This window comes from Heloderma suspectum, chromosome 4 (genome assembly GCF_057233095.1).
Source record: "Heloderma suspectum isolate Gila_16-S chromosome 4, 16-S_ref, whole genome shotgun sequence".
NCBI lineage: Eukaryota > Metazoa > Chordata > Lepidosauria > Squamata > Helodermatidae > Heloderma > Heloderma suspectum.
In genome coordinates, this window is record NC_139461.1 from 167,812,976 (window position 1) to 167,840,881 (window position 27,906).

A 27,906-nucleotide genomic window follows, 5' to 3' on the forward strand; every position below is an offset into this window, starting at 1 on the left:
GGGACTGAAGACGGGAGCTCACTCCGTCACGCGGCACTCGGTCTCGAACTGCTGACCTGCCGACCTTCCAGTTTGCAGTTCAGCGTCTTAACCACTAAGCCACTGCATCCCCACCGCGTTCACTTTCATAGCTATGAACAAACAGAAGCTAGAATGTTAGTTAACCATTAATCTACTGCCCACAACACGGGCCTGGTGAGACCAGACCAAAAGTCCACCTAGTCCACAACGGCTAGGCTAACAGCTTCTGAGAATCCCTCAAGTAGAGCACGATGAAGGCGACAGCCCTTCCCTGATATTTTCCCTCCAGAATCTGATATGCAGAGGTACACTGCCTCTAAACATGGAGGTTTTACTTAGCCATTAATACCACGAGGAGCCCTTAAAACAGTCCAATCCTATCGAGAAGGGGAATTGCTATTAACTCCCAGGGGGAATACCAGACCACCTTACCTGTCTCCTGAGAAACCTGTACGAGGGTCAAGAAGCAACGGTAAGAACCAGACATGGAACAACCGAGTGGTTCAAAACTGGGAAAGGAGTACGACAAGGCTGCATATTGTCACCCTGCTTATTTAACTTATATGCAGAGTACATCATGAGAAATGCCGGGTTGGATGAATCACAGGTCGGAATTAAGATTGCCGGGAGAATTATCAACAACCTCAGATATGCAGACGATACCACCCTAATGGCAGAAAGCGAAGAGGATTTAAAGAGCCTCTTGTTGAGGGTGAAAGAGGAGAGTGCAAAAGCTGGTTTGAAACTCAACATTAAAAAAACGAAGATCATGGCATCTGGCCCCATCACTTCCTGGCATATAGAAGGGGAAGAAATGGAAGCAGTGACAGATTTTACTTTCTTGGGCTCCAAGATCACCGCAGATGGTGACCAGAGCCCTGAAATTAAAAGACGCTTGCTCCTTGGGAGGAAAGCTATGGCCAACCTAGACAGCATAGTAAGAAGCAGAGACATCACCTTGCCGACAAAGGTCCGTCTAATCAAAGCTATGGTTTTCCCAGTAGTAATGTATGGCCGTGAGAGCTGGACTATAAGCAAGGCTGAGCGCCGAAGAATTGATGCTTTCGAACTGTGGTGCTGGAGAAGACTCTTACGAGTCCCCTGGACTGCAAGGAGGTCAAAGCAGTCAATCCTAAAGGAAATCAACCCTGAGTGCTCATTGGAAGGACAGATCCTGAAGCTGAAATATTTTGGCCACCTAATGCGAAGAGAAAACTCTCTGGAAAAGACCCTGATGCTGGGAAAGACTGAAGGCAAAAGGAGAAGGGGACGGCAGAGGATGAGATGGCTAGATAGTATCACCGATGCAATGAATATGAACTTGAGCACACTCCAGGAGAGAGCGCAGGACAGGAAGGCCTGGCGTGCTATGGTCCATGGGGTCATGAAGAGTCGGACACGACTGAACGACTGAACAACAACAACAGGCACAGAAGTATAGGTATGGATTACTCACAGGTTGAGACGCTAGCTGAGGTGGGTGGGCTCCGGGCTTGTTCCTTGAGGGCTACTACATTGACTGTGTACTCTTCACCAGGTTTCAGGCCTGTCTGATTGAAGGTTGTCACACTGCTAGGGAGCTGTGCAATTACACCCCCCTCGTTGTCCTGAGGACATAAAATACACTGGTTCAAAGCTTGGAAGAAGTGGTGATATCAGTGAATCAAGTTTTAATTGTCTCTCTCCCTCCTGTTTATGGATGGATTTCTCCATTTTCATATGTAAGTCAAATAAGTCCCAACATATCTCAACCTTTGATTAATTCCTTTAACATACTCGGTTTGTTGAAGAGGAATCATTTTTCTCAGTCCTCAGGGCGAAACTACATGTTATGATAGAGATGTGTGAATGCATCTCTGTCTTAAAGCAATGGCACACAACACGCAGCCCTACGGCGGCATGCGATCCTTGGCATAATATCATGAGGCCTAATATGAAAAATGTTTTGCAAGCCATCAGTTCAAACCTCTGGCAAGAGTGAGTTGTCCTCTTTCTGAGCAGGGAGAGGTGCGGAGAGAGAGAGAGAAGAGGTGACCCTGCCCGCTTTTGGTGCTGGCCCTACCCACTCCTGGTTTTGGCCTCCCGAAAGGTGGCATGTGGCCCATGACACATTAGCTCCAAAGGAACATAGACTTCAATGGAAAGAAGGTTACCTATTCCTACATCATCATCATAATCATTACTGCAAATAGCTGGTAGGGGGTGTATCTAGATCAGGACTATGGTGTGGAGAAGGGGCTACAGCCTTCCTCTCACGCAGTTTTCCTGATGAAAATTACCCCTTAGAAACAGCTGTTTTCCCCTGTTAATCAAAACATGCAGGCACAGGCTGCAAGCTAGTTTCCTGAGCCTGTGTGAGCATATTTATGTATGTATGTACGTATGTATGTATGTATGTATGTATGTATTTATTAAGCCCATGTGAGCATATTTATGTGTTAAGGAATTACTATCCTGCCTCTCCAGTTCTGAATAAATGCTCAAGGCAGCTAACACCAATAGTAAGACCATAGAACAAGAACAATCAAACCATAGAACAATATACTAAGATGTAAAAGAAGCAAATAAAGCAGTCAAAACCACCGAGAACTATTAAACAAATTCAGGTTTAACCAGCAGACAAGCCAAAAGCTTGCAAAAGCAACAGTCTTTTAGCGGGTGACAAACACGGGAGACAGGGGATCAAAGGCATCTCCAGGGCACTGTGTTGTTTCACATTCTAGCTGCTGCATCCAAGAAGACCCTTTCGTAAATTCCTGTTGCCTGCATGCAGCGCCAGTCCTTCCATTAAGCTCCAGGCAGCGGCTGCCATAGGGCGGTGGATTCTGCCCCCAGGAGAACTGCATGCCCCATTTGGCGCTCCAGAAAGCCGTACTGGGCACTCTCCTGCTGCAGCAAGCATGGCTGGCACAGCTCTCTGGAGCGCCACCAACCCAGTGCCTCAGGCCAAGGATCCCTCAGAGCACGGCATCCAGCAGGTAGAGCGTCTGGGAAGCCCCGCCGACTGCTCCAAAGACAGAGCGGCCTGCGCAGCTCTCTAGAGCGCCTGGTCCCAGTGTCTCACTGTGTGGGGCCCTTCCTTAGAATGAGGCACTGGCAGGGAGGTGGCCCTTGGCGGCAGAGAGCGGGGAAGGGAGGGGGGTGGCAGCAGCAGTGGTAGCAACCACCAGCAACTGCTGTTGCAGTCTGGGAAGTAGGAGGAGTGCTGGGCCGGTGTTGTGATATTGTGGGGAGAGGGGGGAGGAAAGGAAGGAGGGACTGGGCACCACTGCTGTTGCTGGGGAGGGGAAGGAAGGGGAGGGGCAGTGAGCAGGCACCCTCATCGTGGTCTTGGGGAGAGGAGGGCAGCGGAGGGAGGGGGAGAGGAGGATGGGGCGGATGGCCTCCCTTGTCGTCACAGCTGGTGGGGGGGGAGGGCAGGCGCTGCCACCGCCATAGTCAGGGGAAGGAGGGGGAGGGGAGAGTGCACGCTGCCGCTGTCATTGCGGTCAAGATGGGGTGCGGGGAGAAGAAAGGTCTTGCTTCAGCCCTGACCACGCCTCAGTGGATGTGGGTAAGTTTGTATGGGAGGAAATAATCTTTCAGGATGGGATAAGGTCACCCCCTTTTTGATTGCACTGCTGTAATATCCAGCTGCAGCGACGACATCTTGGTGGCTTGTTTTCCAGATTTAGTGACTACTGTTTTCCTGTCATTTCCCCAAGGAGTTCATTTTGCCTCTGAGCTTCTTGCCATCCCAACACGCCCGGTAGCTGAGAGGACGACAGCCTGGCCCAGGGGCTCCCAGCGAGCCTCAGAGTTGAGCGGGATTTGAACGTGGGCCCTCCCGACCCATGTCCGTCACTCTACTCACAACTACATCAGCCTTCCCCAACTTGATACCCTCCAGATGTGTTGGGCTACAACTCCCACAATCCCCAATGGCCATGCCAGCAGGGGATGATGGGAATTGCCATCCAACCTATCTGGAGGACACCAGGTAGGAGAAGGCTGCGCTACATCAGGGATTCCTGCCCCATCTTAACTAGGCACCCAGCTTTACACAGTAGGTCATAAATCCCCTCAAAAGAGGATCAGTCCTGAGAGGAAGAGCTGCAGCCGGCCCCGCTTTCGAGCAGAGCTGCTCGCAAGGAGGAGCAGCTGCAGCCTGCCAGCTGACGTGGCCACGCAGACCTTTCCCTTCCAGGGCTACAGTTCCGGATGAGTCCCCCGCAGCAGGACTGTACGGCCTGCGCATGCACAAAGGGTGGCCTTGATAATTTCTCAGGGCAGTTATTTGCTTACTTACTTATGAGTATGTATAAACCGCATACATCTACAGATTTCAAAGCAGCGGACACAAATCATAATAACATAACAATGTAAAACTAATATGTAGAATCAATAAACCAAACCTACATATCCATGGGAATAAGAGACATGGTAGGCTAAACCATACCAGGAAGGACTTCATGTTCTTGTAAAATTACTAATTGTCAGCACATGCGTAATCTCAGGGGGAAGATGGTTCCACATAGCGTGTGCACCACGTTAAATGCCCTGCTCCAAACAACCTCGGAGCGGACCTCAGGAGCCCATGTCAACCCCAGGAGCGCTTCACCAGGTAACCGCAAAGATCAAAGGGCCGTGAAGGACAGAAAATGTGACCCTCCTTGTGCTGGGAAGAAAATGGCTGATGTGGACAGAACCCCAAGGCAACTCTACTTATTTGCATTTCTGGAGTAATGTGTGATGCCGCACATTTCTCCTGTGAGAAATGTATAAGCACTGTACCCACATCACACCCATACGTCTCCCTGCAGGAGACAGTCACAGTATCCATGTTGAACATTACGTGGAAGAGAAAAAAGCAGGTGCATCGGTATTAGTGGCTCACTTCTGCTCTTGCTGCTTCTCCATAATATTCAAAATAGGGTTGCCAGCTTTTCAGCCATCTCCTGTAGCTATATTTTTAACACCAGCTTGCTGGGCCAAGATTAATGGAGTAAATGCTAATCTCCAAGTGGTGGAAGGCTTCTTCTGCTAACCCCTGCAGATCAAGCTGCTGTTAAAGGAGCAAGAGGGAGCCAAGGCAATCTTTTTCTGGTCAGCTGGCAACTAGGGTCCAAAGCTCTCTGTTCACCCATTCCCTTCTAAATATAAAAGGGATGCAACCTTTTCCTGCCTTACAGAATTGTTTCCTGCCTTTCAGAATTGTTTCATTATTTGGGAACTGGCAGGCATTTTACTTATTCACTGAATCCTCAGGTAACATTTGCATTACAATTTCCTCTTTAGGCTAGAAGAAATTCTTCCTATCTAGCAAGAGTTTAACCTGATTTTGAATAGAGCATTATCTTTGGGTTTACAGATATAACAAAAAAGCTTCTGCTTATAAGAGAACTGTGTGTATGCATGTGTGTGAGAGAGGGAGAGAGCGTGACAGAGTGACCAAGCAAGTAAGAGCTTGCAAAAATTACAAAAAATCCCTCCGGTCCTTTGAAAACAACTGTGAAACTCAAGCTGTCTTCATCAATGCTCCCTCATCTGCTTCTGTTTTTCTGCTGATTTTGTCTCCTTTTCTACTGTTATAGATTTTCACACCTCTAAGGCTCAGCTAGGCTGCTCAGTCTTGAGGGAACCACCATTAACCAACAGTTCTGCATAGCTCATCTGAACGGACTTAGGTCCTCAATCTGTATTTCCTTATTACATAAAAATCAGGTCTTATGCAGCTGTGTTATGCAGGCACAGTTGCATACGCAGTGTTTAATAAATTATTGCATTTCTAAGGATCATTTTCATATAACGCACTTTTTGAGTCTATGGGTAGAACTAGAGGTAGTGGTGAACATGGGCTATAGCCAAAACCAGCAGTCCTGTACTGTTGCCCCTCCTCTTCCTGTGTGGTGCAGTAAGGGAAACACATCTCGCCATCACATCACACTTTTCCCTCTTCCACATCACTGGCTACTGCTGTTAGGGGTGAAGAAATACACAATACAACGAGGGCTGATTCTTCACTATCCATTTAGTCTAGAAATGGCATCCTTTGTTCACTTGCTTGTTATAAAGAATCCAGATGATGTTATTGCCAACCTGTCTTATTCCAGTGTTTTCCATGGTGTCCTCCTGTTTTTGCCCCAGACCTAATCTGTGGTGATTTTTTTTTTCATTTAAATACTACCGCAGCACCTGCCTATCTAGTGTGGAGTGGAAAAGCACTATTTTCAGAAAGGGCAACCAGTATTCCAAACAGAACCGTGCCATAGATTTATATCAAGGCAGCATGATACTGGCAGGTTTATTTTCAATGCCCTTCCTAATGTTCTCTAACATGGAATTTGCCACTTTGGCTATCGCTCCCTGAGCTTTCCATAATAGCGCACCTGTGATCATGGCAGTTACATACAATTAAGTTACTGCATGGTTAGAGGAACGTTTTGTGGTGAATATGGCATTTGAACCAGCCTAAACTGAGCTGCATATCTTGGAGTAGAGTTAGGTAGACAAACTGATGCTTATACAATAGTTCAAGAGGAGTTGTCTGAACAAGCCAACATTGCCTGCACCATGCACACACACTCATTTTGCCCTGCCCCGCTATTCTCTCCAATTAAACAGGTTTGTGTGGTGTTTCTAAAACCTGCAAAATCTGTTAGGAAGCCATAAATGGCTGCAATTCAGGGCAAAGTCAATGCTTTACGGCTGCAAATGACATACAATATGCCATTTATGGCTGTATGTTTTCCCGTGATAGGCTAATGGCAGCCGCCATTAGTATGTTGTGTCCCCTAGGGAAACGGAGAGCCGCTCCACGGGAAATCTTCCAGAGAAGGAGGTAAGTGCAGCCGCTCTGCTGCGGACTCCTGAGGTTGGGTTCTTTGGAATCCAGCCTCATTTGAGTCCGCGGTGGATTTCTGCAGCATCCCTAGCCCGAAGTACTGAGATCGGGTTGCCCATTCTTTACAAATATATTATGAGTGAGGAAGCTGAGTAATTCTGGCATTTGCTGTTCATGCTGACAATGCAATGTCCACATCAGCCTTCACAATATTAGACTCCTAGAAATGGGCAGGACCAACAGACCATGCAGTCTGCCCCCAGCAGCAACGCAGGGCCAGCAACTCAGCAGAGCCCCATAAAGCAAGCCACAGCAGCCAGATCACAGCATGCTACAAGCAGAGGGCAGCCAGCTTTTAGTGTGGCGACTTCTTCCAGCTGCTTGCTGTCTTATGTATTATTTATTTACAGTACTTGTACACCACTCCACATCCAAAGACCTCGAAGCAGGGAACAGCAGACAGGATAAAAAATAAAAACACCTTGTTGTTGTTGCTGTTATTTCAAGAAACAGATTTCTGATAAAACCAAGTTTGGTAAACCACAGCCAGCCACTCAAACAAGGCTTCCTGAAATAACAGTGTTTTCAGGAGGTGCCAGAAGGAACACAATGTTGGCGCCTGCCTGACTTCCAAAGGCAGGGAATCCCACAGGAAGGGGGCCACCACACTGAAGGCTCTTCTCCTGGGGGATTCCACTCAGGCCATGGGTCCATGTGGAACCACCAAGAGCATGCCCTCTGATGGCCTCAGTGACTGGGCAGGTTGGTAAGGGAGAAGGCGCTTTCTCAGGTATCCTTCTGACCTCTCCTATCCGCATGGATCCAAAGGACACTGCCATTGGCCCTGGCAGCTCTCCCACATCCACAACACTCAACTGAAGCACTACTGCCTGCCTCCCTTGAGCCCCAGCTGGTTGGTGCTGCTGATGGAAGGACAGGTCTGAATGATGTCCTTACCTTGGGGATGAAGCTGATCTCCCAGCCATCGAACAAGAAGGAGAAGGGCTCCCATTGCATCTCAACGGTGGTCTCTGTGATCGTTTTGAACTGCAGCCCTTGTGGAGTGGAGAGTTCTGGAATACAGCAGTGCAGACAGGAAAAAAGGCATGTTAGCTGCACAGCAACGCAACTTCAGTTGTGAACATATAACCCACTTCTCTGCTTTCCATTGTCGAAAGCACTGTGACAGATTAGGTGCAACAAGAAAAGTCTCTACATGTGTTGGGAACACCTACTCTCTACACTAGTTGGTTCCCTGGTGGGTATATAAAGGATAGACTCGGGGGTGGGGGGAAGTTAGGGAGGTAGAGAAAAGGTTTCTATCTCCAGCAAGGTACAGAAGGCAGAAGGAGCTGTGAGAGCCAAATGGTGAAGTTTATTCACAGGGAAAAAGACCTTCATCATGAACATCAGTTCTGTCAGAGGAACTGCAGAGATCCAGTCTGGCTAATCTAGTGGTATCCCTGAACTCCCCTCTGAAACCCCTCTGTGGGAGCACGTTGCATACCCAGTTAGGTGAGCAAGGGCTGAAGCTTCTTTTGCCTGTGGAGACACGTTAAATCCACTGGCTCATAATAAATGAGCTGTACAGGGTTCTGGAATTGGGTTGTTGGTGTCATCCTTCTGCAGCTGCAGACCAGGTTACACGGACACCATAGCAAACCTGGGTTTTCCACTGACTCCCCACTGAGTATACACATAATTATATTTTTATGTGTATACTCATAAAACTGCACTGCCTGTTGTCCATCCTTTACATTTTCAAGCATATCCTTAAAACATCTCAGGTTTAATGTATGAATCTCTTCCGAGAACTGAAGCCATCCCTAGCTTTCATGTTAGCTTAACTGAGTAAACTGAACAGATGTCAGCTAAGACTGTTTTCTCCTGCCTTGCCAGTAGTTGTTCCAATGGAAGAAACTCAGGGTCAAAAACATACTGGAAGTTCCAAAGCACAACTAAAGCCTTGTCAAATGCTGCAAGTGTGCACCAGTAATAACCATCTCTTTTCTCGCTACCTCCCTTCTGGCTCACCCAGTTTCTTGTTTCAGTGACTGAGGTGTTTTAAGTCCTCTCATTTCACAACTGTTATCCCAAATCACCACTTTCTTTGCATAGGCAAGGTGTACAAAGGGATGCTAGCTTAGGGTTGCCAACTGTTCAGCCCGCTGCACTTTTAACAGCAGCCTGACATGTGTGGACGGCAGAGGTGACAAGCTTTATCTCCATGCTGTGAAAAGCTCTGATTTCTCTGTTCCAAGCTGCTTTTAAGGCCACAAGGCCAGGCCAGGCCTGCTTTACTTGAGGCTGATTGGCAATCTTATGAGGCCACTCACTCCGTGTGCTTGCAGTGGATTCTGACTTCTGCTCACCTCTGCGTAACTGAGTTCATGCACGTACTTGACCTGAAGTAAATCGGAAGGGTACTGAACCCCGAAGCATCTGGGGACCTTCATGTTGCTTCCAGCTTGCTTCTGGTCTGTGATTGACTTTTTAAATTGTTATCTCAGTCAGCACACCTGACAGTGTAAACAAAATGTGATGGGACCAGGAATAACATTATTTCCCCAGTTATACTAATATGAATGTGAAAGCAGACACTGAAAGCAGAGATGAAACTTTCAGTCAATGCTGTTTCACAGTGAACACATGGAAATTTGAAAGGGACAGGTGCTTTGGTGTGTGCTGTACAGAGCAATGGCTCTCTGCCAAGGTATAAATATGGATCAGCTTGAAACTACAGTTTGCATTTCTCTGTCCCTCCTTTTGAGGATGTCAGCTCTCTGCCAATAAACTCTTGTTCTTCTGAACAATGCAATTTCCCGCCTGCCTGGAATCACTGCGTGTCTGTTTCTATGAAGCTCGAACCTGGCAAGGCTCGGTTGGGAGCCTCTACCAATACCCCAAAGGAAGGCCAACCATCTACACATCCACCCAAACATTTCCAGCAGAGGGGAGGAGAGGAATGTCCCTAATTGGACAGAGTTGTTGGGTCTCCTGAGTGACGAAACCCTGCAAACTGTGCATTTATCTTTACATTCTCTGATACAGCGGGCAGTGAAATAACTGTGGCTTCAGTCTTTCCTCTCTGTTCTTTTTGCTTGCCCTGCCTGCCTGGGGGGGGGGGAGCACCTCTAGAATCAGGCTTCTTCCTGCAGGCAGGAACGTGGCAGGTGAACAACAAGACTGGGGAAAGGAAACAGCGGCTATTCCATTTTGGTGACACCCTAACTAAATCTTATATGCCAGCCACCCCCAAACCGGTGCCCTGCAGATGTGCTGGACCACAACTCCCAGCATCCCTCAGCCAGCTGTGCCAGCTGGGGGATGATGGGAGTTGTAGTCCAGCACACCTGCGGGGCACCAGGTTGGGGGTGGCTGTTATATGCAAATGTGTTAACAAAACCGCAGTATCTGATTTTGGGGTTGAAAACCTGCTTTGAGGAGGAGGCAATTTGTGATGGAGAAGCAGTGGCAGAACAGGGGAACGGGGAGCTTGTCTGCTGCAATTCCCCCTCTCCAAGCTGCTCACACACACTGGGTTCCAGATGCCTGTTTGTGAGGGTAAACCTGTGTCTGGAATTCTGCAAGAAAAGCAGCTGGGGGAACAGGAAGCAGTGGAAAAGCAGAGGGCAGTTAAGCATCTCCCCTGCCGCTTCTCTGCTCCACCCCGCCCCCCAGCCCCATGCAAAGGGGCTTTTTTTTGTAACCAAAGCAGTTGTTGGAGTTCTTGACATATATTTATGTGTAACATTTAGTTAGGCTCTGAGTTGTTAATGGAATTTTGCATGGGAGTGGGGCACAATCTGCCCAGCAAACCTTGGACAGGAACAGTATGCATGTCCCAGATTTATGCTGTCCCCAAATTCTAGCAGGATTGGTTAGTGAGGATGCATATGCATATGCTACAGGGGGTATATTTGTGGGGAGATCTCATGAAGCCCAGACATGTCCACGTGATCAAGTTCTCCAGAATGGTGAGGACTCAGTGATTGTGTGCTTGAGGGCTTTCATGGAATTAAGCCCACCACACGCACTCTACTTCTGCACACAGGGGTGTGCACAGAAAGGTGGGAACATGCCAACTGTGCTGAGGCAGGGGAGTGTCTAAAGCTGTGATCTAGAATTGTGCAACACCCCAACCCCCACTGAGAAAGTCTGCCGATCTTACTGTAATTGTTTTAGTTCCTTTAACACCCCTACATATTTCACTTAAGTGGGATGGTCCAAATTTGCTTTAGTTATAATCTGGTGACCTCAAACCACTAAAGCCTGTTACCTGCCTTTGAAGCCCAACAGACTGAACTGCTCAGAGTGTCCTGTGGACGGCTGAGCTCCACTCTTCCCATAAATCAGAGGAACGGCTTCATCCACACAGGTGGAGACGGGGGCAACATTTATTTATTTATTTATTAAATTTATTAATCGCCCATCTGACTGGTCACCCAGCCACTCTGGGCGATGTACAACCCACCATAAAACAATTTAAAACAATAAAATTTTACCATATTTTTTTTTTTAAATACCCTAACCCACCCCAAATGCCTGCCTGAACAACCACGTTTTAAATGCACGATGGAAGCTCATTAAAGAGGGGGCATGACGGAGTTCCCTAGGGAGGGAGTTCCACAGAGTGGGGGCCACCACAGAGAAGGCCCTCTCCCTCGTCCCCACCAGTCTAGCTGTCCTGGCTGATGGGACAGAGAGAAGGCCATCTGAGGCTGATCTTGTTAAGCGGCCTGTCTGGTGTTGCTGGAGGCGCTCCTTAAGAGCATCTCTACACCAGCCTAAAGTCCTGCATTTAAAACAGGGCTTTCTGCTTCCGTTTTATACGCAGGATCACGATGGACTCCCTTGACACACGCTCCCTTCCCCCTCTTTCCCCCTCCTTTCCCCCCTTATCTGAGATGTTCCGTATGTTTCATTGCACAGCCACTAGATGGCGCTGTCGTCTAGCGCCTCTTATGGCGGCTTCCCCCCTCTCTTTTCACAGAGGGAACTCAAGCTGAACACACCCACTGTAATTTGATAGCTTATTATCTCCAATCTTTTAAAAAACAGGATAAAGGTCATTCAGTGCGGGAGACGCCCTGGGGGTCATTAAAGGACCCACAAACTTCTGTGAGAAACCAATCTTAACAGCAGGATAACTTGTGGAGAAGCCCTGAGGCCATTCCTCCTCAACCCTATCTGATTATTCCTCAGGAGCACATCTATTTCTGGTTATTATGAGATATAAAAACATCTGCAACAACTGTCCTTTAAACACATGGCCTTTTTTGCATTTAACCCTGAATATATTCAAGAGAAGCCCTCTGAACCTGTTATCTCCCACCACCTGCCTGGCAAACTCTTTCTCAACGGTGACACCTGAAATAGCACATCTGGACACAGAATAGTCATGCAATACTTACGAGTGGGCACCTTGACTCCAACAGGGGCACTGAGCACATTACTGATCACAGCATAGATGCTGATGTTGTATGTCAGGCCTGGCTCCAGCTCCTTGATGGTAACACTGCTCCAGTCCCCAGGCACCCGCTGCTGGAGCTGCAGCCCCCCAGGCACTGCTGGCTGGTAGGAAATCACATATTCGGTCACGGCCATTGGCCCATCCCACTCCAGGTCAATTGACCTGTCGCTGATCGTAGCCACTCGCAGATTCTCGGGTGGAGCAACTGGAGGAAGAGGCAATATTCAAAGCATGAGGCAAGGTGTCTCCCCAACCTCATAAGAACATAAGAAAATCTTCTTTGAGGAGGTTCTTGGGGAGAACCTCCTCAACTAGCAGCATCTCCTTGAGAAGTGTGGCCAAATTTATTCATGTTGAATTCTCCCTCTGAATGTCCGTCTTAAAAGGCTTCATGCTGCATACAGATCAGATGCTTTTACTATTGTCTAGCATTCCCTGCTTCTCCAAGGTCACTGCTAGGCGCTGCAATGAGAATGTGAAGCGGGAAGGGGAATAACGGCAGGAAGAGGTTGGATAAGGGAAGTGATTTCTTCAGCCTTGTGCACCCATCCACCTACCCCCAAAATATCAAGATGAACACCAAAACTTTATGAAAAGTGCCTTCTTCCACTGTGCTGGTAAGTTTTTTTCTTTTTAAAAACATCTCTTTTAACTACTGAAATGAAGGAAGCGGGGGAATGGGGATGAAAGCAGGAGTGGCTCTGTGTGTGTGTGTATGTGTGTAGATATGACTGTGGGCTCAGTCTCTGAACTTCCTGGGTAAACTTCTTAGTGTGGGTGGGCAGGAGATCACACTTATTCAGTGGCAAGGAAAAGGCCTTCTCCCCATACCCAGAGGAACTTTTCTTCTCATATTCCAAGACTCAGTCCAGCTGCTCAAAACAGACTCCCCAGAATTATTAAGGAGGGGGAAGGAGGAAGATCAAGCAAAGAAAGTTTGCTCATAACAAGGGGGTGGGGCAGGATGTGTGTGTTCTCTGGTTGTCATTCATAGACAATGGAGATGTACTGAATGCTTAATAATTTCTACAGAGTGAAGGCCTGGGGCTTTACTCCGGGAGATATGCCACCACTTTGTAAGCCCCGCTTCTTAATTCTATGCAACTGGGGTGGAGTGGAGATGCTAGGCTGCAATTTGCTAAGTGGTAAAGGGAAAGCACTTTGCATATGCTCAGAGGCACTCTTATGACTTAGGGTGCAATCCTATGCATGTTTAAACAGAAAAAGTGCTACAACTCCTAGCACTCCCCAGCCAGCATAGGATTGTACCCTTAACTGTCCTTTCTGCTTAAGAATTTTGTGCCATAGATTCACTGACTTTTCTTGTGCTAGTCATTGCTGTATTATACATATACAGGAATACAGCATAGTTATTGCTGTATTCCTCATCTATAAAACAGGATTAATGCCCTCTAAATGGCATCTATCTATCTATCTATCTATCTATTTATCTATCTATCTATCTATCACAGAGCATATATGTTTATTATATGCATTTGACTTGCCATGTTGTATGTGCCTTATGTCAGTGCTTCTGGAACTATCTACTTGCATACACTGTTAGTTCCCATTTCTACTTGTGGCACCTTTGAGTCTGAATTGTGTTGCTTCCACCATTGTCTCCATTTTCATCTGCAAAATTTTGGACGGTTCGAGCTTATTTGACTGGGCTAATTGTGCACATCCTTAGATGATGGATTGGGTCGGGGAACTGCGTGCACAGAACTTGCTTGTACGCCCAATTCCCCAGACACATACACGTATGGGCAATGGGCTCCACACTTTCAAATGATCTTTGGCCATTATGTGGATTAGAAACTTGCTTTTATGAAGTGAAAGTTCAGAATTTTGAGAACCCAAATTACACATGAACACACAAATGACCCTGATATTACTCCACACAACTCCCCTGTGAGGCAGAGAGATGTTGCTTTACAAATGGGGAACTAGCACCATGATAAGGAGGAAAGAACCTCAAAAGCTGAGGAAGAAGCCTTCTCCCACCACAGTACACTTAAGCGCAACAGAGTTTAAGCTGAGGAAAAGCCAGATAGCATTTCCTGAGGGCCATTCTATGGGAACTGGGTTAGGTGCGATGGAAAACAAGGACTTGTGCTATTTAACATGTTAGCTTTTATTCTGCTTGGCCAGAAGTATTGCCCAGAGAGATATGCAATCTTAAATGACAGGTCAAAGTGAAGGGCGAGGCTGGGGCTGCTAAGAGGAGAGGGAGCAGGGAAAGGTTATCTGGAGGAGCAAAGAGCACAGAACGGGCAGACTGTGGCATGGTCTGGAAAAGGCCTTGCATCAAAAATGGATTTAAGAAGGCGATGCAGAAATATGTGAGTTTCCTCTCTTTTCAGAAAACCTTTGGCACAACAAGGATTAGCTCTAATAAGCAGAGGGCATTTGGGATTTTAAGATCCTGCATGTGCAGCCTACTGTAAATATTAAGACGGGTGAGAGTGCCTTTCTCAGTTCTACCTCATGCACGCAGGAGAACAAATATCAAAATGTCAGTGTCAACACTGAACACCACAGCTTTTTAATTAGCCTGGGCAAATTACTTCCATCACATCAACTGCTAAACTCTTGGCCATGCCACTGTGTTTGCTGAGGGCATTACCTCCTATATCCTTATTCCCCTTTGGGAGGAGGGACTGGCCCAATGTTACTCCTTAAAACCAAATGATCATCCAGAACTGCAAACTCCAACATGGGTCCAAATGGGACTCAGACTAGCCTTCCCAAATGGCCATGCTGGCTCAGCATGATGGGAGTTGCAGTCCAACACATCTGGAAGGCACCAGCTTGGGGAAAGCTGATGTAGGCCTTGCTGAAGCCTCTAGAGCTCTCGGTGTGCTCAGTGACATCATCTGGCCTATGATGAGGCACAGGGGCCTCTGCCCCTAATGTTCCTTCTGGGGTGAAGAAAAGGAAAGCACAGAACTTTAATGCTTTCAACCCAGAACAGACATTAAGCCAACTGGCTTATAATTTCCCGGAACTCCCCTGCATCCCTTATTAAAAATTGGTGTTACGTTGGCCATCTTCCAGTCCTCTGGTACAGAGGCTGAACTTAGGGAAATGTTGCATATTTTAGTTAGAAGATCATCAATTTCATATTTGAGTTCTTTTGAGAACTCTTAGGATTGATACCATCTGGGCCTGGTGATTTATTTGCTTTCAATTTATCAATTAAGTTGAGAACTTCATCTTTTGTCACCACCATTTGCCTCAGTTTCTCAGACTCCCTTCCTGTAAACATCATTTCAGGCACAGGTATCTGTCCTATATCTTCTGCAGTGAAGGCGGATGGGAAGAGTTCATTCAGCTTCTCTGCAATCTCCTTGTCCTCCTTAAGTACTCTTTTAGCTCCATTGTCATCCAACAATTTTTAGCTCCATTGTCATCCAACCGTCCAACTGCCTCCCTAGCTGGTTTTCTGCTTCTGATATATTTAAAGACTTCTTTATGCTTGATGCTGTTAGCAATATCCTCTTCAAAATACTTTTTTTGCATCTCTTATTGTCTGCTTGCATCGCCCTTGTGCAAGCTTGTGCTCCCTTTTGTTTCCCTCACATGGGGGAGATCTCCATTTTCTGAAGAAAGCCATCTTTTCTCTCATAGCTTCCTTGACGCTGCTCATCAACCATGCTGGAGACCTCTTGGACTTGGTGCTACCTTTCCTAACCTGTGTATACATTTTAGTTGAGCTTCAAGTATTGTGGTTTTGAGTAACCTCCAAGCATTTTGAAGGGATTTAACCCTTTTAACTCCCCCTTCCAACTTCCTTTTCACCAGTTCCCTCATTTTAGAGAAGTTTCCTCTTTTGAAGTCAAATGTGACTATGTTGGACTTCCTGGGCAATTTTCCACACAAATATATATTAAATCTGATAGCACTGTGGTCACTGTTTTCAATTAGTTCAACAACAGTTACATCTTGGGCTAGGTGTTGGGAGATACTACTTAGGATTAAATTCAGGGTTGCCTCCCCTCTGGTTTGTTCCATGACTAGCTGTTCTAGGGCACAATCATTTAGGGCATTGAGAAATTTAACCTCTTTGTTGTGACTGGAATATGCATTTATCCAGTCAATGTGGGGGTAACTGAAGTCACCCATTATTACAACACTTGCTTGTTTGGAGGCCTCCCTGATTTCGTTTTCCATCTCAAGGTCACCCTGAGCATCCTGGTCTGGGGGGTGACAGCACGTTCTGAGCACTAAAGTAGTTTGGAGCCTGGTATTATCACCCACAGCGCTTCTGTGGAAGAGTATACCCCTTTAGGTCCAAAACATCTGAAGGGCACCAGATTGGGTAAAGCTAGCCTAGAGACAGACGGGGCTGGATGCAGCCAAGAAGGGGGTAAGCAGCCCTCTACAAAGAGTAGACAATGTTAGACTGAATGTGTGAATGGTATGTGAATAAGGTATGATCAGCAGTGTAGTGGTGGTGGGTTGCGCCAGGGCGTCGCTCTGGCACTTTTTTTGAAGCCAGCCCCCAGCCGGGTCTCAGTCTGCTAGGTAAGGAGGAGGGAGCAGAGGGAGTGCGGGCTGCTGCCTCTTGGCTGCTGGCCAGACAAAGGGAGCAAGCGAGCGAGAGGGGGAGCCTGAGGGAGCTCTGCAGCCTCCTCTCGACCCCCCTTCTCCTCCTCAGCTCTTGGCTTCTCCGCCTGTCCCTGCTCTGTGCCTGTGAGCCTGGCGCTGCCCTCATCTCCTCCAACACCGGCCACCTGTTGAGGGCTGCTGCTGCTGGCCATGGCAGCAGCAGGGGGGTGGGGTTGCTGCCACCATTATTTACTTATGGGGCAGGGCAGGTGTCTGGTTTGTGCCAGTTTTTAGGATTTATCACACAATCATATGCATGTTTACTCAGAAGTCAGTCCCGCTATGTTCAATGGCCAGTTGGGCTTTCTCCCAGGTAAGTGTGCATAGGACTGCAGCCTTAGCTGCCTTCCCAAGATCTCTGTAAATTTAAATCGAAATAAACACGCATTGGATTGCACTGTTAATTCTTGAACATTAATTTCTACAGCAAGCAGAATTGCCAAATGCAACCTGCTCTGTCAGCTATACTTTTTGGTACAAGGTTGGCATGTATCTGGGCAAACAAACCCTGGTGGAGGGGAGGGAAACAGAAAAAAATCAGTTGGAGGGAGAGGAGAAAGAAGGTGTGTCTGTGTATGTGTTTGTGTTTCAATCCTGCTGAGTGTGTGGACGTTTCTGTTGCAGGATGGGAGAGTTATAATGAAGGAGCTTAGGGAAGGCTAATGGGTTATGTTGGGGCACTAAGGGAGTGTGCAAGGGGGCTGTTTCAATGAGATCTGTCCATGAGGGCTGAGCTGAGAGGGTGAAGCCTCCATAGAGTATCATATTTTGAAAACCTAAAATGTTTGTGTTTGAGTGAGTGAGTGAAAAAGATTAACACCCCTGCATTTTTCCCGACAAACATCCAATTGAAATACCCCTGCCTTACTCTCAGCTGCACTGTTTTTGGATCCCAGCTGAAGGCTGTATATCTTACAAAGTTGTACAATCTTAGAAGGGGCGTGGCTGTGACTGTGAGGAAGGGACCCTGCACTTCTGAATTTGCCACTACACTACTGGGTGTGATCAGTGTGTGTTGTGCATGAGTTGTGTGAACAGGGATGTGAGAGAAAATGCATGTGAGACAAGGATAGAATCTTAAAAGTACCAAAAAGGTATTATCATTGGGGTCCGTCCCCTCCATTAAAAAAACAGGCAAATTTTCACAGATCTTCACTTGTGGTTTTAGGGCACCTTCACCTGACTCACAGTACCTGCAGACAGGGTGCTCCATATCATTCTAGTACCTTGTTAGTTCACCCAGCTCTTGAGGATTGCTGTGGGAACTACACAGGAGAGGAGTTTGCTCAACTGGCTTCTTCCTATGCATGTGAGGTGTGTGAGTTCTCAAGGAACAAGCACCTATCTTTTCTCAAATACTTCTCACCTCCTTTGCATCTTCACTTATATAGCAATTCTCTGAGTGTTCAAAGTGCCGCACACACATTACGTCAGTAATCTTTACAATAATCTTATAAAATAGGCTAGAATTATTCTCTCCCCCCCCCCCGCCCCCATTGCTGGTCAGGGGCTGGAGCTTTGCTAAAGCCACTTGGCAAGTTTGTGGCTGAAGTAATATGTTAATTTGGAACTTTCCAACTCTTACTCTTAGGCTGCAATCCTATGCACATTTATCCGGGAGTAAGCCGCACTGAACTCATCAAGGCTTGCTTCAGGCTAAATATGCATACGATTGCACTGTTAGTGCCGCTATACTATGCCTTTATTCAAACTGAAATGATTGCTTACCCAATATCCAATACTATCTGCTGATTAGAAGGCCTAGCAGCTTGATCTGCAGAAATCAGCTGGTGCCACATTCCGTGGCACGAAGGCAAGAATAGTTATCTACAAATGCCGGAGTGCTGTTGTTAAAAGTGGCAGGAGCAGGGTCCAGTAAAAAAGGAAAGAAAAAAAGGTTGCACCCTTATGTCCATGTGTGCTCCTACATCTATGCCTACTTTTTACTGAGGTAGGAAGTCTCCATCTGGGCTGTACCACGTCAGAGGCGAGTGGGGATGCAGCTCACACGCTGAAGGCTCCTCCATACCCCCACTCCTAAAAATCCCTCCAGAATGCTCGATGCCAGGGAGAAGGGTTTCAGCCTAGCCTATCACAGTAGCATAAAGCTGTAGAGACAAGGACATCCCCCACCAGGTGGTGGAAGCAGACAGTGTGGAGAAAACTAGCCATCCGAGCCCAGCATACCAAACTGTGAAGGGGCTTATTTGCATGCTGTATAGAGTTGTTCATATGTTTTGCTGTAACTGTTGAAATGAGCTAAAAAGCACAAGGGATGCTTGGGACACTTGAGGTTTTTTTTCCTAGTCATTCACCTGCAATGTGGGTGCTAACCAGGTGCTGGCTCGCCCTGAGCTAAAGTGGCCCTGGGAGAGCAGGGGTTGCATTGTTGGAAATGTGATGGGGTTTTTTTCTTTGTTAAGAAAAAGCTGAGTTTTTCCCATACTGAATGATAGAAATTGCTAAATTTTCCTATAACATTCTTATGCTGATTTATTATTGGCTGAAAATTCTTAATAGGTAGGCTCTAATTCTCTGGCTGAAATCACTACTAGGTGGAGAGGTTTAGGGTTATGCTAGTACTGTAGAAGTGCTTTACCAATCCCCATTTCCTTCTACCTGCAGCCTTACTGAAGTTCTCCATCTGGCCTAGTGCAAGAAGTTACAAACCTTCCCTGTCCTGTACCTACCTTCTTGCTGCTATGTGTTAGTTGGGAGTCAGTGCACGGCAGTCGTTGATGCTGCCCGCTGCAGATAAAAAATATTGCAACACCCTCGAATTTTATGCCTAGGGGATCTCTATTCAATGGCTGCATCCTTGGACGAATTGAGTAAGGCCAAAGGACACACACAGACTTCCATTGGCATATCTTGAGCTTGGGAGAAAGTGGGATGTGTTGGACTAAAAGATAGTTTGGGTTAATGTGGCTGATCTCTTGTTGATTGACTGTTGACTTGAACAAATACCATTACTTGTACATATCCCCGGAGCGTGTGTTGGGGGAAGGCTGCTACTCAGGCATCCAAACTGGAGTCCCAGGTTTCCTGAGTGGGGGCTTGATCCAGAACTAAAAATAAAGGAAGAATAACCACTAGACACTGAACCCAGCCCTGGGTGCCGATCCAAGGGTTACACTGGTTTCTCTGTGCATGGATGTCACTTGTATGGAGGAGCATTTCATTATGTGAGCCCCTACCTGCACTCTGAAGTGGTACATAGGTTGCCCACTCAGTCAGAACTAGGCCATAGTATTGAGTAATTTCTTTGAAAAGCTCCATTTGGGATTAGGTGTTAATGTGGGGGGGGGGGCGATGAAATCTTTGGGTTAATCCAGCACACTTGTCCTCTGTGCCCCTGCTGTTGAGCGGGGATGGTGTGTCTAAAGTCAGCCTGTGTACGTAGCTGACCATGGATGTGCCACTCCCCCCACCGTGGATGTGGGGGGGGGCAGTACACTTACGGTAAGGCATTGCAGTGTTTAGTGTAAGTACCAAGCATGTTCTTCCTCTGTTCCATGTGATGGAAAACTTGGCAAAAAGGGAGCCGGGCAAGCCGTGGTAGTTACAAAAGAGCCCGCCTGAAAAACAGGCTACTGGAGAACATGTTGTTTTGGCCACTGCCTGCCTTGCTGCATTCCCTCAGGGGTGGGCAATTCACCTAGCAAAGACATGAACTCGCACTGAGTTAGGACAGAACGCCCTCCCACATTACTGCTCATCACCCGTGGCCAGACTCAAGCCTGTTATTGTAAGTGAGAAATGCCAAACGGTGCTTTTACCCTATTGCTAAAATAGCCTTCTGCTTCTGGAGACACGAGTGGAAAAGCACTTTAGATAATGGCCCTGGTGCTCCTCGCAAAAAAAAAAAAAAGAAAAGAAAAAGGAAAAAAAAGGACAAGGGCACTTTGTCACTTGTCTGAGGCATGGCAAGAATCCCCAGACAGGCACAGGGTTTAGTCCTGGCCATAGTGGGTGGGCCACATTTACCACAGTTTCGTGTGGCGTAGAGTGGTAGGTGGCAGTATTGCTACCGAAACTCTTCCCACGACCTGAGTTCGATCCCAGCGGAAGCCAGGTCTTGGGTAGCCGGCTGAGGTCGACTCAGCCTTCCATCCTTCCGAGGTCAGTAAAATGAGTACCCAGCTTGCTGGGGGAAAGGTAGTCACGACTGGGGAAGGCAGTGGCAAACCACCCCGCTACAGTCTGCCATGAAAACGCCAGCGTAAGCGGTGTCCCTCTAGGAGTCAGCAATGACTCGGTGTTTTCACAGGAACCTTTCCTTTCCTTTCCACATTTACCACAGCCAAGACCACAGGGGACAACAGTGTAATCCTTCCCTTGTGGAACTCTTGATATAACTGAACATTCCCAAATGGATATTTCTGCAACTGACAATTTCACAGAAATGCAGCCTTCCTGGTCAGAAACTGGAATTGTACCCCATGATCCTTCCTAGGGTTGCCTTGCTTTAGGTATATTAACACCTCAGACAAACAGGAAAATGGCATCCCAGATATGAGAGGCCCTATCCACCAAATCATAATGCTTTTGATGTACTAAGCCAAGGGTGGGCAACCTTTTTTAGGCAGAGGGAGGCACTGGTGCCTGTGGAGTCCTTTTAGGGCCTGATGGGTAGGCAGGGCTAGCGGTCAGTAGGGCCAGCGATCATTGTGGCCACACAGCCAATTCATCCCACCTACAAACCCTCAACTGCAGGGATCACATGGGGGGGGGCAAATTTAAGCCCTCCTCACCCACCCCTGGTCCTGATTTAGATTGCTGTTTCCCTACTGCTATTAATGACTAGACTTTCATCAAGCATTTTGCTTGGTCCTGTGGTTTCTTATCAGGGAGGCAGAACATCTAGGATTTTCTGTCCCTGTTCTCCAGGACAGGGCTCAGTGCCTTTGAGCATGTGCAGAGTGCCCTTCTTATTTTTATTTAAACCCTGCATATCTAGAATTAGGAATAAGGATTTCCAGGTCAGATGATATGGCTTCTTGGCAGCCATAAGCACCTCTGCATTCAAGAATAAAGTCTATTGGGGCTTAATATGAGTAAGGAATCAGCCTCTCTCTCTCTTCAGTATTAGGGCTCAGCCTTGGATCACGTAAATTAATACAGGAGTGCCTCTGAGCATGTGTGGAATACCTTTCCCTACCATAGAACAATCACAGATGGCTAGCTTAAATGTGGGATTAGGGAGCCAGAATTCCAAATCATTTTGGCTAATCTTGAAGTTTGGAACCAGTTCTTGGCTCCCTGGCAACTTCCCTACAACATATAAGTATATGTGAACACATTCACATGGGCCAGAGTTTGAGATACTCTGATCTAAAGCATAGGCAAAGTCGCTTTATAGATGAAGCTGTTCCCCCCTCAGCTCCCACCCACTTGACTGTAGCTGGGGCTGCCGATAGGTGGGGCTCGTACAATATATACAGAGAATATAGAAAAGGATTCTGCATAGTCTTTAGTTATAGAATCATAGAATAGTAGGGTTGGAAGGGGCCTACAAGGCCATCGAGTCCAACCCCTTGCTCAATGCAGGAATCCAAGTCAGAGCATCCCTGACAAATGGCTGTCCAGCCTTGTCTTGAAGGCCTCCGGTATGGGAGAGCCCACCACCTCCCCAGGTAATTGGTTCCATTGTCCTATTGCTCTTACAGTCAGGAAGTTCCTGTGGCTCAGGGAGCTGCACAGTTGTTGCTCCTAAGATGTGGAAGCTTCCCCGAGGTATGGTTTGATTCAGGGACTGCAAATGCTTCAGCAGCCTGAAAAGCCAGCTTTTTTGCTTTTGGAAGGATATGTGTGAGCTGTGAGAAGTTTTCAGGACTTGAATGAAAAACAAAGACATTTTCAGTGGATAGTTGAAATCTCACAGAAAAACTGTGCTTGTTGAAAATAAAAGTAAATGAAAATGAAAGTCAAAAGCCTGTTAGGGCTCAGCTCTAAAGTGTAGGCAACTATTTGCTCATATTCACCTCTTCTTAGCCATGCCTCTCCCTTCCCTTCCCTTCCCTTCCCTTCCCTTCCCTTCCCTCTTTTGTCTCTTCCACTAGAAAAAGTTAGATTGTAAGCTTTTTGGAGCAGGAACCTGTCCCTCTTATGTTATATTGTAAAGAAAGCATCGTGTATGTTTTGTTGCTTTATACATAAATAGTAATAATCCTTCTATTGCATCGTCCCCAAACCTATTTTACTGCTGAACCACTGTTATGGTTTGGAGGCTTTTCCCTAATGTTACATCTAAATCTATTTGTCCAAGGAGGCTGTGTCCTCAGTGTCAATTTGGTTTTGATGTCACCTAGTCTCCTCCTTGTGTGTGCCACCATTCTGAGTTAAACATTTGAATTTAGGGCTGAAAGTTTTAACTGTTTTAATCAACAGATTCACCAAAAGGCTCTTAACAACCAAGTGTGAATTTAACTTGCAGCCCTGCTGATTGAGAGTTGCCATCACCAATTAAAATGACCTTCAGATTAACCAACTTAAACTTTATTTGATTCATCGGAGGTTCAATTTTAATTGGTGATGGCAACATTCGATCAACAGCACTGCAAGTTAAATACGCAGTTGTTTGTTGAGGCTCTTTTAGTTTCGGTATGTTACTGTAACAGGTACTAAAATATTAAAGATGGCCTTTCCTTCTAGTAATGAGTGTTTATCTTTTGCTCATTAAATTGTAAGCTATGTGCCTCCTTCAGATCCCGCCAAGGCATCAATTATATTGAGGTGTTGATATTCAAATATATTTAAATAAATTAACTTGTAAAAAGCTTTATCAAATAACAATTCATTAATCAATTAATGGCCTCATAACCCCCAAGATTCCACTAATGAAGATAGCAACATTCTTGTGTTCACACCCTTGTTCTCACTCCTGGAGCTTCTCTGCTTTTATACATTGCTGAATGTGCTTCTCTTTCTGCCATACTCTGCAATCATTTATATTACAATAGCCTGCCCTACATTATTGATGCTTGGATGAGACTATTTCTTCAGGATATTTATTTAAGTGATGGAGGGTTGCGTCGTGTGCTAACAGGCCATGGTTTGTTGTAGCGTTATTTGAGGGTTGTTTCCCCCTCCAACAACTCCTGCTGCCCTGATTTGGCATGGCAAACCACAGCAACTGACTTCTGGGGGTGGAATATTCAAAATGGCTGTCAGCATGCGCTGCAACCCACCCTGGCTTAAATAAGCCACGGTGGGTTGCAGTGATCATGCACACCCCATTTCTGTGTCAGTTTTGGATATGTTCATTCATAAAACAGCTTCCCACACCCCATTTCTGCATCTATCTGCAATTTCTTAACCCTCCCAGTAAAACTATTATTTTTGAATGCATTTCTCTGCCAAATAGGTATTTTTGTATATATTTTACCTAAAACACACTAAAAAAAAGCATTTCACCCTAAATATACATTTTTGTACTCATTTTAACTTAAAATATGCATTTTGATGCATTTTTTGAACAGAGGACGATATTACACTATTTGGAAAAGTGGGATTACAAAGGGACAATTCACTGTTATTCAGATTCATATATTAGCTTGGGAAGCTAATCAGGTCGGATCGCTTAAAGATGCAGGCTGAACAAAATCCATACCTGCACTAATTTTTCAATCAGAGCGTATGAGCAAACTGGCCATGACAGTCTCCTTTTTTTGGAAAAAGGAAAAGAAGGATATCGAATAGAATGTCTCATTCCACGATGGATCTGGTTGTATTTATGAAATCGCTGCAACACATTCAATCGCATTACTGTTTAGACCAGCCTTCCCCAACCTGGTGCTCTCTGGATGCTTTGGGCTTAAAGTCTTAGCATCCCTGACCATTTGCCATGCAGTCTGGGTCTAATGGAAGTCCAATACATCTGGAGGGTACGAGATTGGGGATGGCTGGTTTAGATATATGATAATGGCTGGAAGGGAAGCTGGTGTAGTGGTGAATGCACACGAATGAACAGCAACAACATTTTTTAAATGGCACTCTGGAAACCTCTACAAAAGGCAAAATAGGGACAGCGATTCCCCAGGGGCAAACCTTAGGAGGTCTGGACTGTCCCTGGCACACAGAGCATATGTAGCTGCCGTGATACCTGCTGAGCAGTCTCGTCCCTGGTAGCCTTCCTCGCAAGAGCACAGGCCCTCTTGGCAGAATCCCCGGCCACTGCAGGCATTGAGGCACCTCAGCTGGCCACAGTCTTCCCCTACATAGCCTTCCTGGCAGATGCAAGTCCCGTTGGCACATTTCCCCTTCCCGGAGCAGTCCTCAGGACATCTCAGCTCGCTGCAGTCTTCTCCAGCAAAGCCTTCTTCACAGATGCATTCTCCGTCCACGCAGAGTCCGCGGGCACTGCAGTCGGTTGGGCAGCGGGCCTCTGAGCAAGCCTCCCCGCTATAATCGCTGTCACAGACACACTGGCCATCAATGCACACACCCCGGCTTGAGCAGCCCATGGGGCAGAGGGGCTCGGAGCAGTTCTTCCCCGCCCATCCTTCGCTGCAGATACAGCCACAGGATTCCAGGCTGAAGTTGCCATGACCACTGCAGTGGGGGATGTAATCCAGCTGCCCTGGAAGGGTGAAAAACAAAACTAATAATACTTGGCATACTTCACGCACGTCACCTCAGTAACCCTTACAACAGCCTCAAAGGCCAAAGGCACTCTCCCGTATTAGAGGTGGGGTGTCTCGGGGCAAATGGCAGGACCCCAGGACTGCTGATGCCTATCTTGGACTGCTGTGTGTGTTTTCCCCCTGGCCTGGCAGTCTGAGCCACTGTGTGGCTGGGTCTTCCTATATACATTTCCCACAATGCCTCCCACGTGGCATTGCTCTAGACCTCTGTAGAAATGAAAATGGCAGCTACTCAGCCACCTGGCACTGCTCAGTGTGCTAGGAAACTGGAGAAACGTAGTTCATCAGGGCATCTAAGTCCCTAGGATGGGCATCATGTGACCTGGAAACGACATGTCCCAGGGTTCTTTGTGCCAGAGATGCTATCCTGAGCCTGCTCAGTAGCTTCCATTGCAGGCAAAATTAGCGCCAGGATATGTCATTTCCAGGCCACCTGATGTCCATGCTCTGTCACCCTGAAGAATATCATTTCCCAGGGTCCCAGGCACCTGGAATGCTGCCATTGCTGCATTTACAGTGCCAAGGAGGGAGCAAGGGACAAATGTGAAGCCTCATAGAAAAGCCTCCTGCGAGACCTTGCAGCAGCTGCCACCTCCAGATAAGCAAGAATGGGGGTGCAGGGTGGGGCTCAGGGGCTGGCTGGACAGGGGGTCAGGCGGACTCATGGGGATGGATCCAAGAGAGGTATTTAAACTACATCACCCTCCTGATGAGGTGGGTCTGAATTTTGGAACTGGCCTACGAAAAAGTCAACTATGTTCTTTCTAAATACATTTTCCCCTAATAATAATTATGCTAAAGGAAACTCACAAAAATCAAGGTATTTTGGCTGTGCTGAATGTTTGTGGTGTACATTTTTTGGTGTGCCTTTTCAGGGGGTGCTAGAATTTCTCTAAAGGAGGAGTGCTCCCTGAGGAGAAGAGGACACCTGTTGCTTGAAATTGCAATCCTCCTCCCACCTTGGGAAAGCTAAGAAACACCTGCCACTTGAACGGACAGGAATGCTTTTGCCGTGTTTGTGGGTCCCCATTTAAAGGTCACCAAAACAGGCTTCTGTGCTGCGGGGGCTGAAAAGTTTCTTGAAAAGCCCCTCCCTACTTAAATTTTGGCTCAGTCCTAAATATAGAAGAGACAGAGTCAAAATAGCAAAATACTGAATAAACACTTTAAATAACATGTAAGACACCAAAAAGGAATGTAAGTTGGATAAAGGGGGGGAGGTCTGGTGGGGGTGGGGGGTTCCATGCAGCAAACATTACATCGCTTGTGCCAAACATAGTTTGGGATTCGAGGGAGGGTGGATGGGCGGACCATATCCAAGATTTTTCACTATGAGTTTGCATACCCTACAGCACTTCACAGATGGAGATGAGGATACTCTGGCGTGCCTGTGTAACATCCTTGTTCCCACTCCAAGGTTCATTGGTGGAGCCCCTTCCTCTATAAAGCACTGCTGAATTCTCTTATATTTCTGCCATGTGTTGTATTAATTTCCCATGCAATAGCCTGCCCAGCAGTAGTTTCTCAACTAGACTGTGTGTTCTGGCCATACAGTCTCCTTTAAAAAAATATTTAAGGGTGTTTAATCAAATGTCTAATTTCACAATGGCGATTCTGGTTGTTTTTATGATGTAGCTGCAATGCATTTACTATGCAGATAGGCAGTTTGTGTGTGTCTGCGTGCATATAATTGACATTTGTGCACTATGCACACTAACAATGTGTGTTTTAAGGCATCACAAAACCTACACAAAAGGCAAACAGTGTTTTACCCAGGCACGTCCAACTATTATCCCTAGAACACAGGGACAGTTGGAGCACACGAGTCTCCAAAATTAGTTCAGTTTTGACCAGCAGTTCTCCACTGCAGTTTCTTCCCTGGGCTTCTGCCCAGCTGAAAATGCTAGTCATGATGAGCTGCCCCCTTGGCTCAGTGGGTTTCTGGTGGACATCAAAGGTTCATCTGGATGAAGCAAGGAGCTGCTGCTGGATGGAACCACTCATCTTTATATATAATTTTATTTATTTATTTATTCATTCATTCATTCATTCATTCATTCCTATATAGCCCAATCGCTGAAGCTCTTGAGACCAAACAGGAAAGGAGGTTGATTTTGGAAATAGTATTTAGACAAGTAGACACCTGCAACAACATATTGCAGTGTATCTTCAGCTTTTAACAGGAGTACTTCAGCTCGGGCTTCTAGGCAACCTGGAACACAAACCTTGTAGTGTTGTTCTGGACACATGGGTGTGTTTAAATGGGGGGCGGGGGGGAGGTATATGGGAAAGGGCACCTTCATTCTCTCTCACTCTTCTGAAATTGTCCAGTG

At 46.7% G+C, this 27,906-nt stretch overlaps 1 protein-coding gene across 1 annotated transcript in view; it reads right to left on the reverse strand.

Moving 5' to 3' along the window:
- The window catches only part of TNR (tenascin R), a 113,170-nt gene that overhangs the window by 81,021 nt on the left and 4,243 nt on the right, over positions 1-27,906 (reverse strand). Inside the window, exons 2-5 of the mRNA XM_084848180.1 lie at positions 25,033-25,509; positions 12,259-12,522; positions 7,802-7,917; positions 1,478-1,628 (exon numbers count right to left, since the gene is read on the reverse strand). Coding sequence (XP_084704306.1) covers positions 1,478-1,628; positions 7,802-7,917; positions 12,259-12,522; positions 25,033-25,509 — 1,008 coding nt within the window. The remainder of the gene's footprint in view (positions 1-1,477; positions 1,629-7,801; positions 7,918-12,258; positions 12,523-25,032; positions 25,510-27,906) is intronic.